Consider the following 15,733-nt stretch of genomic DNA (forward strand, 5'->3'; position numbering starts at 1 on the left):
GTCCAATCCCCTGCTCAACGCAGGACCAACACTAACTAAATCATCCTAGCCATGGCTTTGTCAAGCTGGGCCTTAAAAACCTCTAAGGATGGAGATTCCACCATCTCCCTAGGTAACCCATTCCAGTGCTTCACCCCCTCCTAGTGAAATAGTGTTTCCTAATACTCAACCTAGACCTCCCCAACTGAAACTTGAGACCATTGCTTCTTGTTCTGACAGCTGCCACCAGTGAGAACAGCCTAGCTCAATCGTCTTTGGAACCCTCCTTCAGGTAGTTGAAGGCTACTATCAAATCCCCCCTCACTCTTCTCTTCTGCAGACTAAATAACCCCAGTTCCCTCAGCCTCTCCTCATAAGTCATGTGCCCCAGCCCTCTAATCATTTTAGTTGCCCTCCGCTGGACTCTCTTTAATTTGTCCACATCCCTTCAGTAGTGGGGGGACCAAAACTGGATGCAATACTCCAGGTGTGGCCCCACCAATGCTGAATAGAGGGGAATAATTACTTCCCTCAATCTGCTGGCAGTGCTCATAGTAATACAGCCCAATATGCCGCCGGCCTTCTTGGCAACAAGAGCACACTGCTGACTCATATCCAGCTTCTCGTCCACTGTAATCCCCAGGTCCTTTTCCGCAGAACTGCTGCTTAGCCAGTTGGTCCCCAGCCTGTGCATGGGATTCTTCCTTCCTAAATGCAGGACTCTGCACTTGTTGTCCTTGAATCTCATCAGATTTCTTTTGGCCCAATCCTCCAATTTGTCTAGGTCACTCTGGACCCTATCCCTACCTGTAGTGCAGTGTCTCTCAACCTTTCCAGACTACTGTACCCCTTTCAGAAGTCTGATTTGTCTTGTATACCCCAAGTTTCACATCACTTAAAAACTACTTGCTTAAAAAATCAGACATAAAAATACAAAAGTGTCACAGCCACGCTATTACTGAAAAATTGCTTACTTCATCATTTTTACCATATCATTATAAAATAAATCAATTAGAAAATAAATATTACATTACATTTCAGTGTATGATATAAAGAGCAGTAGAAACATGTCATTGTCTGTATGAAATTTTATTTTTTACTGACTTCACTAGTGCTTTTTATGCTAGAACAACTCCACTAGTTTCAGTGGAGTTACTCTGCATTTTTATTTACCTTAGCGAGGGCTGAATCTGGCTACTGTCTCTCCTGATAAAAAGAGGGTATTGCCTATTTAGGAGAATGCACTCATGGAAATCGCAGTGGTTAGTACTGTATTATTTTATTGTCATTCTATTCATTGCCTTGAAAATTCTACAGAAATCAACTAGTAATACACGTTGTGGTGCCTTACCTCTCCGTTAACAAAGCAGTATAAAATTGCTACAAGGAAACCCTATAAGAGAAAGAAAATGAGAAGAAAATTAGATTATGGAGGAGAGACTGATTCCTATAGTCTTAATTTAAGGGTGAAATTACTATTAAAATCTTCATAATACTAATCCCAGGACCATAAATCTTGGTTCCTTAAATAATTTTCTCATATACAATAAGTTTCTTTTAAGGGATTGCTAATATGACCAACAAAATTGGTTAAGTGGTAAACCTTCTAATAAGTGTGGAACAGATTTGTACTTGATATACTTGAGGCTATTTTGTTGCCAACACTCAAGAATGGAGATAATCAACAGTTTAGCCTCTTGTACAAATGTCGATGTAGTATCTTCTGTACGCTACTTCTAGCACAGTGGATGCCATCCTGAGGAGTCCATAGTACCTTATTAGTTCAAAAGGCCTTGGACAATGCCATGATCTCCAGGAACTTGATGGAAAGAAGTCTTCCTCAGAAACTGGACATGGAAGGAAGCTCTGGCTTGCTTTGTTATTACACCTATAGCCTTGAAACGTCCTCTTTAGTCCCAAGGGATTTCACCAACTTTAAAATGTCTAGCAGCGATGTGACCTCTAATGTTTATTACAAGGCTGGATGAGCTGTCCTTGGTGGATGCTCAACAGGCTGCTGTGTTTGGATCCATCCACTGGATCCCATGTGCACTTGACTTGGTGGGTCTGAGCGGAGGCTTGGCATTGGCTCTGGGAGTGCAGGCACTCTCAAGGTACAGAGCCTCTGTCTAGCACCCCAAGGGCAGGCTCCACAGCTCCCATTGGCCGGGAAGCTGTGGAAAGAGCCAGCGGGATCCCGCACCTCGAACCCTCTCCTGTATCCCAGCCTGGAGTCCCCTCCTGCACCCAAACTCCATCCTGGAGCCCGCACCCCCCCAAACACCCCAACCCCATTTCTCAGCCCCCTCCTGCACGCAAAACCCCTCATCCCTGGCCCCACCCCAGAGCCCACACCCCCAGACAGGGCCCTCACCCCCCTGCACCCCAAACCCCTGCCTCAGCCCGGAGCCCCCTTCTGCACCCCAAACTCCGCATCCCTGGGCCCACCCCAGAGCCTGCACTCCCAGCTGGATTCTTCACCCCCCACACTCCTATTCCCAGCCCGGAGTCCTCTCCCACACTCTGAATCCATCATTTCTGTCCCCATGTAGTGCCCACACCCCCAGCCCAGAGCCCATACTCCCCTGCACCCCATCTCTCTGCCCCAGCCTGGAATCCTCTCCTGCACCCCAAACCCCAACCCAGAGCTCACACCCACAGCTCGAGCTCTCAGCCCCCTCCCACACCCTAACCCCCTGCCCCAGCCTGGTTAAAGTGAATGAGGATGGGAGAGAGTGAGTGATGAAGGGAGGAGGGATGGAGTGAGCAGGGGTGGGGCCTTGGAGAAGGGGTGGGGCAGGGGTGTTCAGTTTTGTGCAATTAGAAAGTTGGCAACCCTGCCCCAGTCTTGCCTAAGTCCTGTCCCAGTCTTGTCTTTGTCCAGTCTACTCTAGCCTCGCTCCAGCCCTGTCACTGACCTGCTCCAACCTTGCCTCCACCTTCTCATCCTCCCCAGACCCTTGGACTCTGATTACCTGGCTTTGACCTCTGGCCTGTATCTGGACACTGGCTTCAGTATTCACTTGGCTTGTTCCTGGAACTTGACCCTATGGCCTCAGTCTCTGGCCTGCACCTGGACTGTGCTGACAGTTCCAATTCTGGTTTATCTATGGATTCTGATCTTGATTTTTACCCCGGCTTGTCCCCAGATCTTGATTCTAGCACCATCCTCGGCCTAGGCTCAACCCTCTGACTAGCTGTGACCTACACTCACTAGGCCTGATTGTTGGAGGTAGTGCCTGACAACCATGGCTGCTCTACTATCTCTAACTCTTGATTAGAGCTAGCATGAGTATGTCTGTGCAAGCTGGGGATCACACCACTAGCTCATAGTGTAGACAGCCTAAAATGGCCAGTGAGAGAGCCTTCTTTTTATAGGTTCCAGTTCCTATTGTCAGGGGACTCTCCTCAGTAGCTTCAAGTCCCTTGTCAAATTCATAGTTTCATATATCCCAATGCCAAAAGGGATCACTTTGATCATCTAGTCCGACCTTCTGTAAAATACAAACCAGAGAACTTCCCAAAAATAATTCCTAGAACAGAGCTTTTAGAAAGACAGCCAATGGTGATCTGTTGTTTGGTTACAGCCGACCTAGAAGAACTGATTTTCCTGGGTGGCAGCTATCTCTCTGTCCTAGGATGCTTCCACTTGAACAGGTTAACAACTCTTTATGGCTCTGCCTTGTTCTGCAAGGGAAAGGCTATTTCAGCTGTTATTCATTGTTAATGACTGTTCCAATCAGGTTTGCACCCTTGCTGTAGCCATGCTGGTCCCAGGATATTAGAGAAACAAGGTAAGAATGTAAGAACATAAGAACAGCCAAACTGGGTAAGACGAAATGTCCATCTATTCCAGTATTCTGTCTTCTGATAGTGGCCAATGCCAGGTGCTTCAGAGGGAATGAACAGAACAGGCAATCGTCAAGTGATCCATTACCTGTAGCCCATTCCCAGCTTCTGGATAACAGAGGCTAAGGACACCACCCCCCACCCATCCTGGCTGATAGCCATGGATGGACCTATCCTCCATTAATTTATCTAATTCTTTTTTGAACCCTGTTATATTCTTCACCTTCACAACATCCTTTGGAAAAGAGTTCCACAGGTTGACTATGCATTGTGTCAAGAAATACTTCCTTCTGTTTGTTTTAAACCTGCTGCCTATTAATATAATTTGGTGACCCCTAGTTCTTGTGTGATGAGAAGGAGTAAATAACACTTCCTTATTTATTTTATCCACACCAGTCATGATTTTATAGACCTCTATTATATCCCCTGTTAGTTGTCTCTTTTCCAAGATGAAAAATCCCAGTCTTATTAATCTCTCCTCATGTGGAAGCTGTTCTATACCCCTAATCATTTTTGGTGTCCTTTTCTGTACCTTTTCCAATTCCGATATATATTTTTTGAGTTGGGATGAACAGATCTGCATGCAGTATTCAAGATGTGAGTGGGCATACCATGGATTTATACAGAGGTAATATGATATTTTCTGACTTATTTATATTTTATATATATTTATATAGGGTAGGTGAGGAAATATCTTTACTGGACCTAGTTCTGTTGGTGAAAGAGAAACTTTCAAGCTACACAAAGCTCTTCTTCAAGTCTGACCAGAAGCTGGTCCTCACCCACCTCATCTCTCTGTTCCATTCAGAGACAGACATCCAGTGCCAGACCCTTCTCCTTAACACAGAAAGTATGACGCAAGGGGTCAGGGAAAGATGTCAGTAAGTGTATAAACATACACATAAAAAAAGTTCATAAAAATCAAACTGGAATTCATAAGTTCCCATAGACAGATCCCCAAACTATTCCTGTGATATCCCTCCTTATCTTCAAACATATCCCAGAAACACTTATTCTCAGTTGGGCACATAAACAATCATGTTTGCTCCTGTGGATATTATCTGACATTCAGATTCTTCATTTAAGCTACACAGACTTTAGATATAGCCTGTGCAATTTAACTTCCTATGGTTCTTTCATCCAAACACCTCAAATAAATAACTAAATGCTTCCCCTTACCTTATTACACTCCAACTCTCCTCTTTCTCCACAACCTCACAACATTCTATCTTCCCTTCTGCCATTATCAATGCCACAATCTTCTTTACCCCATGTTACATCAGGGCACAAGTGTACAACCAATCTCCCATATAAATCTAATTACACGAGTCCTTCTTAAAGAATTTATCTCCCCTAATAAGAATGCCCCAGACACTGGGGAGGGAGGGAGGACTCTGTGGTGGCCACAACAGAACTTTTCTGGCAACTCTTCTTAAAAGGCTCTTCTCTTGCTGGAGAAGTCACTGCTACTAAGGGAGTGAGGCATATTGTGTCAGCTGATGGCCCCAGGAGCCCTACAAAGCCCATTTTAAAGGGCCATTGCTAAGCTGAAAAAGCATCTGCTGCTGGCATAGAGTACCACAGTTTCCCTGTCAGTCCTTCCGAATGGCTGGGAGCCCTCTTTAAAAGGCTCATCTCCTGCTGGAAAAGCTGTTGCAGTTCGGGGAGCTGTGTGTGCAGTCACACATGGCAGCACTGCAAATCCTCCATATGTATTGATATAAAGAAAGAGGCAGTGGACTTGATCCTCAGCTAGTATCAATCACTGTAGCTCCCTGAAGTCAACAGAGCTATGCTAATGTACACCAGTTGAAGATCTGGCACAATATATTTGCATATATATATATATATATTGCATCCGACGAAGTGAGCTGTAGCTCACGAAAGCTTATGCTCTAATAAATTGGTTAGTCTCTAAGGTGCCACAAGTACTCCTTTTCTTTTACCATTAATTGACTGTCATGTTTACTGTTCACTCCACATTTGATGATTTTTTATGCTTAGTTTCTCACTTTTAGTGTTGCAATATCAGTTATTTTTCTCAGTGAATAATATTAACATTTGGGAGTTAGACTAGATGACCTTGGGGTCCCTTCTAACCCTATGATTCTATATAGCTAGAAATCTCTCTACTATGACCATGAGTGTATGAGCAGTAGTCTCTTTAAAAGTAACATTATAGGGGGGAGATGAAGTTAGAAGTTCAGAAGAAATGCTTATTGGTTTCTGATGAGCCTATTGGGAAGAAGAGATTTGCATTTGTGGTCTTAGTATTGTTCACTTTTGATGTAAATAACAGACTGTGTCTATTTTTAAACCATCATGAAGCGGTAGTTTTTTTCTGTGGGTAACAATTCATGTTAGACAACACTAAGCTGAGATGATTGGATCTCCCCACTCTCTAAAGCAGAGAGGTTGCTAGTACTGTCATAGCTACAGCAGAGCTGACTTTTAATATTTAATTTTGTGCTCTTTCCAATTGTTTGAGTTAAAACTTCCATCTCACATCCCAGAGGTAATTGTTTTTCCTTAACAAAACAGTTTAAAACTACTTAGGATTTTTAGAGACTAAACAAATGGAATTGGTTCTAGTTTGTATGCTATTCGTTAATCCTTTTACAAAGTAATGTTTTCATTAGAAATAAAAACAAGAGAGAGAGCAACTGCAGGAAATACAGATTAAGTCCTTTTGCTATTTTGAAAAACTGTTTTATTTTTTAAAAGTGAAATGTCTGCTAAGTTGCAGAAGCCTAGCAAGTCCCCCTAGATGAAAAGATGTTCTTTTTACGATTCACTTTTTTTCAATCTTGTCATTTAAAATCATTTAAGGTTGCCTAAACATAACATCCAACAAATGCAACCCTTAAAAGAAAGGAAATGCTAAATTATGGGACAACTCTTAACTGTTGTGACATTATCTGATTAAACTATGACCATGTCAATCATTGTTGCTACCACTATTATATAATTGCAACAAATCTCATACAAAATGTGGCATCTAAGAGGTCTATGGAAAGGTTATGATTCACTGAATATGATTATGCTATTTGTATGCATGTACCATTTGTGTATCTGAAGTTATGAGTATTGGATCTATACCTGTATTTTTAATGTGTTTGCTTCTGGGAAACACTGACAAAGTGTTTAGCCAGCACATTTGGAAGGAACTATTCAAGTTAAGCGGCTCATCAAAAGGACACTTAACTCACAATGGAAGACGCCCATCTACACTGAATGGACTGTCCTGTGAATGTTCTGTCTGGGGTATAAGTAATGGCTTCCTGCTATGACTAGGCAAAGTCATGCATGGACATGTGACTTGCCCATGTGACTCCAAACAGCATCTTGCTACCTATAATTTTCCACTAGCTGTGCTGAGGGCTTTGTCTGAAACAATGGGTTTCCCTCCACATGGCAGAGCTATAAAAGGCACTGGAAACACCTACATTTTTCCTCTTTCCTGCTCAAACCTCTGGACTATGGATTTATACTAATGGGAACATTCTAACCAAGGGACTGAGGACATTCCAATGGACCTCCACCCCCAGCTGGAGCCCTCTCGCCCTGTACCCCAACCTCCTGCCCCAGCCCAGAGCCCCCTCCCATGCCTTGAACCCCTCATTTTTGTCCCCACCCATGAACCTGCACCCACAGCCCAGAACCCATACCCTCTTCCATACTCTGAACCCCTCAGCTCCACCCCCCAGCCTGGAGCCCCATCCTGAACCCCCAAACCCTCATCTCTGGCCCTACCCCAGAGCCCGCACCCCCAGCCGGAGCTCTCACCCCCTCTTGCATCCCAACCCACTGACTCGGGCTGGAGGGATCGAACGTTCCGAAAGATGCAGCCTATACAAGCTGGCTCTGTTCAAGTGTGTTGAATGAACCCGAATGTTCCAGAATTTGGGAATTCTGGCAAATTCAGCAGCTCTGGCATTAGGATGAGTTTGTACTGTACACTGCCAGCCAAAAGAGCTCACTCTAGATATGTAGTGCGCTCATGAGCTCTGGCTCCTAGACCATGTTAACTGGAGATGGTGGGATAAGTGGGGCCTCTCCTTCCTTTGTGCTGTAGGGATAGGTCCTGGAATGCAGGGCTCTGAGGGCTGTCATTTCTACATGATTACATCACAATCCATTTGCTGACAGTTGCAGCTATATGACTGAAATAAAGGCTGCGCTGTTTGGAGGAAGACAGGTGTGTTTCTCATTAGGGGCGGTAGGTTCTTGAATTTTGGGATGCTGAGTAACAAGATCCAATGGCTGGAAGCTGAAAAAGAGGGGAAGTGAAAATTTCTAAAACCTTAGAAAGAAGGAAAGAAAGAGGAATTTTATACAGCAAGAAGGGTGAGGGCAGACTTGCTGTTCTCTAAACCTTTCTACCATTTTAAAAGTTTTCTCTCTTCCCTTCCTATTCTTCTGCACTTGCTTCAAGCTCCAGCTCATTGCAATAGAATCCCAGATGTGCTGTCTCTGGAGCAATGGAAATTGGTCCCCTTACCGGTAAAATGCCCTGCTTGGCAAAAGCATGGCTGGGAGTTCTGCCCTCCCCCTTGGTTTTGAGGCTGGTTTTGGCAGAATTAATTGAAGCTGGGAAGGGATAGCTCAGTGGTTTGAGCATTGGCCTGCTAAATCCAGGGTTGTGAGTTCAATCCTTAAGGGAGCCTTTTGGGGATCTAGGGCAAAAATTGGAGGTTGGTCCTGCTTTGAGCAGGGGGTTGGACTAGATGACCTCCTGAGGTCCCTTCCAACCTTGATATTCTAAGTTATAGATATTGTTCTCTATTTGGAAATTGTATCTAATGGCCTAACTTTTCAAAAAGGGCTAGTGAGTTTAAGCATATCAATTCCAGGGTGAATCTGAGACAACTTGAAGGGGTCTGATTTTCAGAAGGCAGATGCTCAACACTAATGAAAAGCAGGTGTTGTTAAGGTATTCCAGGTTGGGCATCAAAAATTGAGGCCTCCCCAAATGACTGCTTGTTATTGAAAATGTTGTCTAGAGAATATTTATTAGGATGTTCCTGCTTTGTAATTTAACAGGCTTCCAACACATGCACCCTGTTGGAATATCCCTGCCACAGGATAAGAGGGAAGGTGCTCTCATGGATTGGTAACTGGTTAAAAGATAGGAAACAAAGAGTAGGTCTAAATTATCAGTTTTCAGAATGGAGAGAGGCAAATAGTGGTGTCCCCCAGGGGTCTGTTCTGGGACCAGTCCTATTTAACATATTCATACATGATCTGGAAAAAGGGGTAAACAGTGAGGTGGCAAAATTTGTAGATGATACAAAATTACTAAAGATAGTTAAGACCCAGGCAGACTGCAAAGAGCTACAAAAGGATCTCTCAAAACTGAGTGACTGGGCAACAAAATAGCAGATGAAATTCAATGTTGATAAATGCAAAGTAATGCACATTGGAAAACATAATCCCAACTATACATATAAAATGATGGGGTGAAAATTAGCAGTTATCACTCAAGAAAGATCTTGGAGTCATTATAGGTAGTTCTCTGAAACATCCATTCAATGTGCAGCAGCAGTCAAAAAAGTGACCAGAATGTTGGGAATCATTAAGAAAGGGATAGATAATAAGGCAGAAAATATCATATTGCCTCTATATAAATCCATGGTATGCCCACATCTTGAATGTTGCATGCAGATATGGTTGCCTCATTTCAAAGAAGATATACTGGAAATGGAAAAGGTTCAGAAAAGGTCAACAAAAATATTAGGGGTATGGAGTGTCTGCCATATGAGGAGAAATTAATAAGACTGGGACTTTTCAGCTTGGAAAGGAGATGGCTAAGGGGAAATATGATTGAGGTCTATAAAATCATGACTGATATAGAGAAAATAGAAAAGGAAGTGTTGTTTACTACTTCTCATAACACAGGAACTAGGGGTCACCAAATGAAATTAATAGGCAGCAGGTTTAAAACAAATAAAAGGAAGTATTTCTTCACACAACACACAACCTGTGGAACTCCTTGCCAGAGGATGTTGTGAAGGCCAAGACCATAACAGCGTTCAAAAAAGAACTCATGGAGGATAGGTCCATCAATGGCTATTAGCCAGGATGGGCAGGAATGGTGTCCCTAGCCTCTGTTTGTCAGAAGCTGGGAATGAGTGATGGGATGGATCACTTGATGATTACCAAAAAGAAAAGGAGTACTTGTGGCACCTTAGAGACTAACCAATTTATTTGAGCATGAGCTTTCGTGAGCTACAGCTCACTTCATCGGATGCATACCGTGGAAACTGCATCCGATGAAGTGAGCTGTAGCTCATGAAAGCTCATGCTCAAATAAATTGGTTAGTCTCTAAGGTGCCACAAGTACTCCTTTTCTTTTTGCGAATACAGACTAACACGGCTGTTACTCTGAAACCTGTCATTGATGATTACCTGTTCTGTTCATTCCCTCTGGGGCACCTGGCACTGGCCACTGTCGGAAGACAGGATACTGGGCTAGATGGACCCTTCTTCTGACCTAGTAGGGCCATTCTTATGTTGTTATATTCATAAGGGGATTCACGTCAGAATCACCTCTGAAGACTGCACTGATTGTGAGGGGATGCGGGACTCACTGGCTGAGAAGGGACATATGCAGGCGAGAGGGTCAAATTTCCCATTTTAGTCTGTTCAGGAAACTGCCAATTTGAAATTGTTTTTGTGAATTCATTGATCGATCCAGTGTAACACTATCATGTTAAGCCAATATATGTTGAAGGATAATAATAAATAAAACCAGGATATCTAGTCTATATGGGAACATCCTGTCTCTAAGGAAAGATACTGTAATGGAGTACTTACTTGAAAGGAGCTCATTGGTAATTGAATGAAGAGTCTTATATGTCTTGACAATCCTTTAACTTGTTCATCAGTGATGAAGGTAAAGACAAACTCATGGATCCCCAGTAAAGGTATTAACACCAGAGTAGATCTTGCCAATCTTAAAAATAAAGTGTTTGAATATTATATTTCTTAACCTCCTTGATGTGAAGCTGAACATCCAACTATGGAGAAATAACTACAGGAGTAGGTCCCTCAGGGCTCCAGTTTGGGGCTGATTCAAGAGCTTCACTAATGATCTGGAGGAGAAAACAGCATCTGAGGGACTGCATCTACAATGAAAGATATATCAGGAAAAAGAAACCAAAGGCAAATGAGACAGAGGTGAGATTAGATTAGGGAACTGGCAAATACCTATTAGAACAGTGGTTCTCAAACTTTTGTACTGGGGACCCCTTTCACAGAGAAAGCCTCTCAGTGCGACCCCCTTTATAAATTAAAAACACTTTTTAATATATTTAACACCATTGTAAATGCTGGAGGCAAAGTGAGGTTTGGGGTGGAGGCTGACAGCTGACACCCCACATGTAATAACCTTGCGACCCCCTGAAGGGTGACCCCCAGTTTGTGAACCCCTGTATTAGAAGAATGTTATCTGAAAAGTGATGTGAAAGGAAGGGTTTGGGGGTGGGTTGCAGTGAGGAACTAGGGATAGCAAACTGGCCACAGAGGCCAACATTAGCAAACTGTTACAGTTAGGCAGTTAACTACAGTACACCTAAATATAAACACACCTAAATATTGGCCTCTTTCTAGAGGTGCTAAGCAATGTCCCCTTTAATTTTTTTCATCTATGTGCTGAATTAATTTTGCTATGTGCACCAAATTATTGAGGTAATGTGCGGATGTGTGCCACCAATAGAAAAAAACCCCTAGAAATCATATATATTTTTATAAAGTTACCATAGAGATAATTACTTCAGCCAGGACACGTTAGACATTTTAGAACTCACTACTAAGCCTTGGTCTACACTAGGACTTTAGGTCGAATTTAGCAGCATTAAATCGATGTAAACCTGCACCCGTCCACACGATGAAGCCCTTTATTTCGACTCAAAGGGCTCTTAAAATCGAATTCCGTACTCCACCCCTGACAAGTGGATTAGCGCTTAAATCGGCCTTGCTGGGGCGAATTTGGGGTACTGTGGACACAATTCAATGGTATTGGCCTCCGGGAGCTATCCCAGAGTGCTCCATTGTGACCTCTCTGGACAGCACTCTCAACTCAGATGCACTGGCCAGGTAGACAGGAAAAGAACTGCGAACTTTTGAATCTCATTTCCTGTTTGGGCAGCGTGGCAAGCTGCAGGTGACCATGCAGAGCTCATCAGCAGAGATGACCATGATGGAGTCCCAGAATCGCAAAAGAGCTCCAGCATGGACTGAACGGGAGGTATGGGATCTGATCGCTGTCCGGGGAGAGGAATCCGTGCTATCAGAACTCCGTTCCAGTTTTCGAAATGCCAAAACCTTTGTCAAAATCTCCCAGGGCATGAAGGACAGAGGCCATAACAGAGACCAGAAGCAGTGCCGTGTGAAACTTAAGGAGCTGAGGCAAGCCTACCAGAAAACCAGAGGGGCGAACGGCCGCTCCGGGTCAGAGCCCCAAACATGCTGCTTCTATGATGAGCTGCATGCCATTTTAGGGGGTTCAGCCACCACTACCCCAGCCGTGTTGTTTGACTCCTTCAATGGAGATGGAGGCAACACGGAAGCAGGTTTTGGGAACGAAGAAGATGAAGATGATGATGATGAGGTTGTAGATAGCTCACAGCAAGCAAGCGGAGAAACCGGTTTTCCCAACAGCCAGGAACTGTTTCTCACCCTGGACCTGGAGGCAGTACCCCCCGAACCCACCCAAGGCTGCCTCCTGGACCCGGCAGGCGGAGAAGGGACCTCTGGTGAGTGTACCTTTTAAAATACTATACATGGTTTAAAAGCAAGCATGTGAAAGGATTACTTTGCCCTGGCATTCGCGGCTCTCCTGGATGTACTCCCAAAGCCTTTGCAAAAGGTTTCTGGGGAGGGCAGCCTTATTGTGTCCTTCATGATAGGACACTTTACCACTCCAGGCCAGTAACATGTACTCAGGAATCATTGTACAACAAAGCATTGCAGTGTATGTTTGCTGGCGTTCAAACAACATCCGTTCTTTATCTCTCTGTGTTATCCTCAGGAGAGTGAGATATCATTCATGGTCTCCTGGTTGAAATAGGGTGCTTTTCTTCAGGGGACATTCAGAGGAGCCCATTCCTGCTGAGATGTTTGCCTGCTGCTGAACAGAAATGTTCCCCGCTGTTAGCCACGGGGAGGGGGGAGGGTTGAGGGGGTAGCCACGCGGTGGGGGGAGGCAAAATGCGACCTTGTAACAAAAGCACATGTGCTATGTATGTAATGTTAACAGCAAGGTTTACCCTGAAAGAGTGTAGCCACTGTTTTATAAAATGTGTCTTTTTAAATACCGCTGTCCCTTTTTTTTTTCTCCACCAGCTGCATGTGTTTCAATGATCACAGGATCTTCTCCTTCCCAGAGGCTAGTGAAGCTTAGAAAGAAAAAAAAACGCACTCATGATGAAATGTTCTCTGAGCTCATGCTGTCCTCCCACACTGACAGAGCACAGACGAATGCGTGGAGGCAAATAATGTCAGAGTGCAGGAAAGCACAAAGTGACTGGGAGGAGAAGTGGCAGGCTGAAGAGAGGGCTGAAGCTCAAATGTGGCAGCAGCGTGATGAGAGGAGGCAGGATTCAATGCTGAGGCTGCTGGAGGACCAAATATACCACAGTATGCTCCAGTGTATGGTTGAGCTGCAGCAAAGGCAGCTGGAGCACAGACTGCCACTACAGCCTGAGCACAGACTGCCACTACAGCCCCTGTGTAACCAACCGCCCTCCTCCCCAAGTTCCATAGCCTCCACACCCAGACCCCCAAGAACGCGGTGGGGGGGCCACCAGCTAACCAGCCACTCCTCCACAGAGGCTTGCCCCAAAAAAAGAAGGCTGGCATTCAATAAATTTTAAAGTTGTAAACTTTTAAAGTGCTGTGTGGCATTTTCCTTCCCTCCTCCACAACCCCTCCTGGGCTACCTTGGTAGTCATCCCCCTATTTGTGTGATGAATGAATAAAGAATGCATGAATGTGAAGCAACAACGACTTTATTGCCTCTGCAAGCAATGATTAAAGGGCGGAGGGGAGGGTGGTTAGCTTGCAGGGAAGTAGAGTGAACCAAGGGGTGGGGGGTTTCATCAAGGAGAAACAAAGAGAACTTTCATACCATAGCCTGGCCAGTCATGAAACTGGTTTTCAAAGCTTGTCTGATACATAGCGCGCCCTCCTGTGCTCTTCTAACCGCCTTGGTGTCCGGCTGTGTGTAACCAGAAGCCAGGCGATTTGCCTCAGCCTCCCACCCCGCCATAAACGTCTCCCGCTTACTCTCACAGATATTGTGGAGCACACAGCAAGCAGTAATAACAGTGGGAATATTGGTTTCGCTGAGGTCTAAGCAAGTCAGTAAACTGCACCAGCGCGCCTTTAAACGTCCAAATGCACATTCTACCACCATTCTGCACTTGCTCAGCCTGTAGTTGAACAGCTCCTGACTACTGTCCAGGCTGCCTGTGTACGGCTTCATGAGCCATGGCATTAAGGGGTAGGCTGGGTCCCCAAGGATACATATAGGCATTTCAACGTCCCCAACAGTTATTTTCTGGTCTGGGAATAAAGTCCCTTCCTGCACCTTTTGAAACAGACCAGAGTTCCTGAAGATGCGAGCATCATGTACCTTTCCCGGCCATCCCACGTTGATGTTGGTGAAACGTCCCTTGTGATCCACCAGAGCTTGCAGCACTATTGAAAAGTACCCCTTGTGGTTTATGTACTCGGCGGCTTGGTGCTCCGGTGCCAAGATAGGGATATGGGTTCCGTCTATAGCCCCACCACAGTTAGGGAATCCCATTGCAGCAAAGCCATCCACTATGACCTGCACATTTCCCAGGGTCACTGCCCTTGATATCAGCAGATCTTTGATTGCGTGGGCTACTTGCATCACAGCAGCCACAACAGTAGATTTGCCCACTCCAAATTGATTCCCAACTGACCGGTAGCTGTCTGGCGTTGCAAGCTTCCACAGGGCTATCACCACTCACTTCTGAACTATGAGGGCTGCTCTCATCTTGATATTCATGTGCTTCAGGGCAGGGAAAAGCAAGTCACAAAGTTCCATGAAAGTGCCCTTACACATGCGAAAGTTTCGCAGCCACTGGGAATCGTCCCAGACTTGCAACACTATGCGGTCCCACCAGTCTGTGCTTGTTTCCCGAGCCCAGAATCGGCGTTCCACAGCATGAACCTGCCGCATTAGCACCATGATGCATGCATTGGCAGGGCCCATGCTTTCAGAGAAATCTGTGTCCATGTCCTGATCACTCACATGACCGCGCTGATGTCGCCTCCTCGCCCGGTATCGCTCTGCCAGGTTCTGGTGCTGCATATACTGCTAGATAATGCGTGTGGTGTTTAATGTGCTCCTAATTGCCAAAGTGAGCTGAGCGGCCTTCATGCTTGCCTTGGTATGGCGTCCGCACAGAAAAAAGGCGCAGAACGATTGTCTGCTGTTGCTCTGATGGAGGGAGGGGCGACTGACGACATGGCTTACAGGGTTGGCTTCAGGGAGCTAAAATCAACAAAGGGTGTGGCTTTACATCAAGGAGTATTTCAGGCAGGACTTCACGGAGGGTTCCAATAAGAAATGGTGCACCTAAGTTATTGTTCTTATTGGAACAAGGAGATTAGTCTGGCCTCTGGTTGATACATGGCTAGATTTACCTCGCTGCACCTTCTCTGTGAGTGACTGCAGTGTGTCCTAGAGGAATGAGTCCCCTAGATGGGTGGGGGGGAAGCAAATGGGTACAAAACAAATCTGGTCTATTTCTTGTTTTGATCCACTCCATCTATCTTTTACATCTTTGGCTGGCAGCAGATGGTGCAGAAGGACTGCATGCCATCCACATCTCATGGCTGCCCGGCAGAAGATAATGCAATAGGACTGCTA

At 44.9% G+C, this 15,733-nt stretch overlaps 1 protein-coding gene across 1 annotated transcript in view; it reads right to left on the reverse strand.

The window, feature by feature from the left end:
* Window positions 1–15,733, reverse strand: part of GLP2R (glucagon like peptide 2 receptor) — a 120,240-nt gene that overhangs the window by 5,016 nt on the left and 99,491 nt on the right. Inside the window, exons 11-12 of the mRNA XM_073310817.1 lie at window positions 10,645–10,783; window positions 1,331–1,372 (exon numbers count right to left, since the gene is read on the reverse strand). Coding sequence (XP_073166918.1) covers window positions 1,331–1,372; window positions 10,645–10,783 — 181 coding nt within the window. The remainder of the gene's footprint in view (window positions 1–1,330; window positions 1,373–10,644; window positions 10,784–15,733) is intronic.

Source organism: Lepidochelys kempii, chromosome 14, assembly GCF_965140285.1.
Source record: "Lepidochelys kempii isolate rLepKem1 chromosome 14, rLepKem1.hap1, whole genome shotgun sequence".
Taxonomy (NCBI): Eukaryota; Metazoa; Chordata; order Testudines; family Cheloniidae; genus Lepidochelys; species Lepidochelys kempii.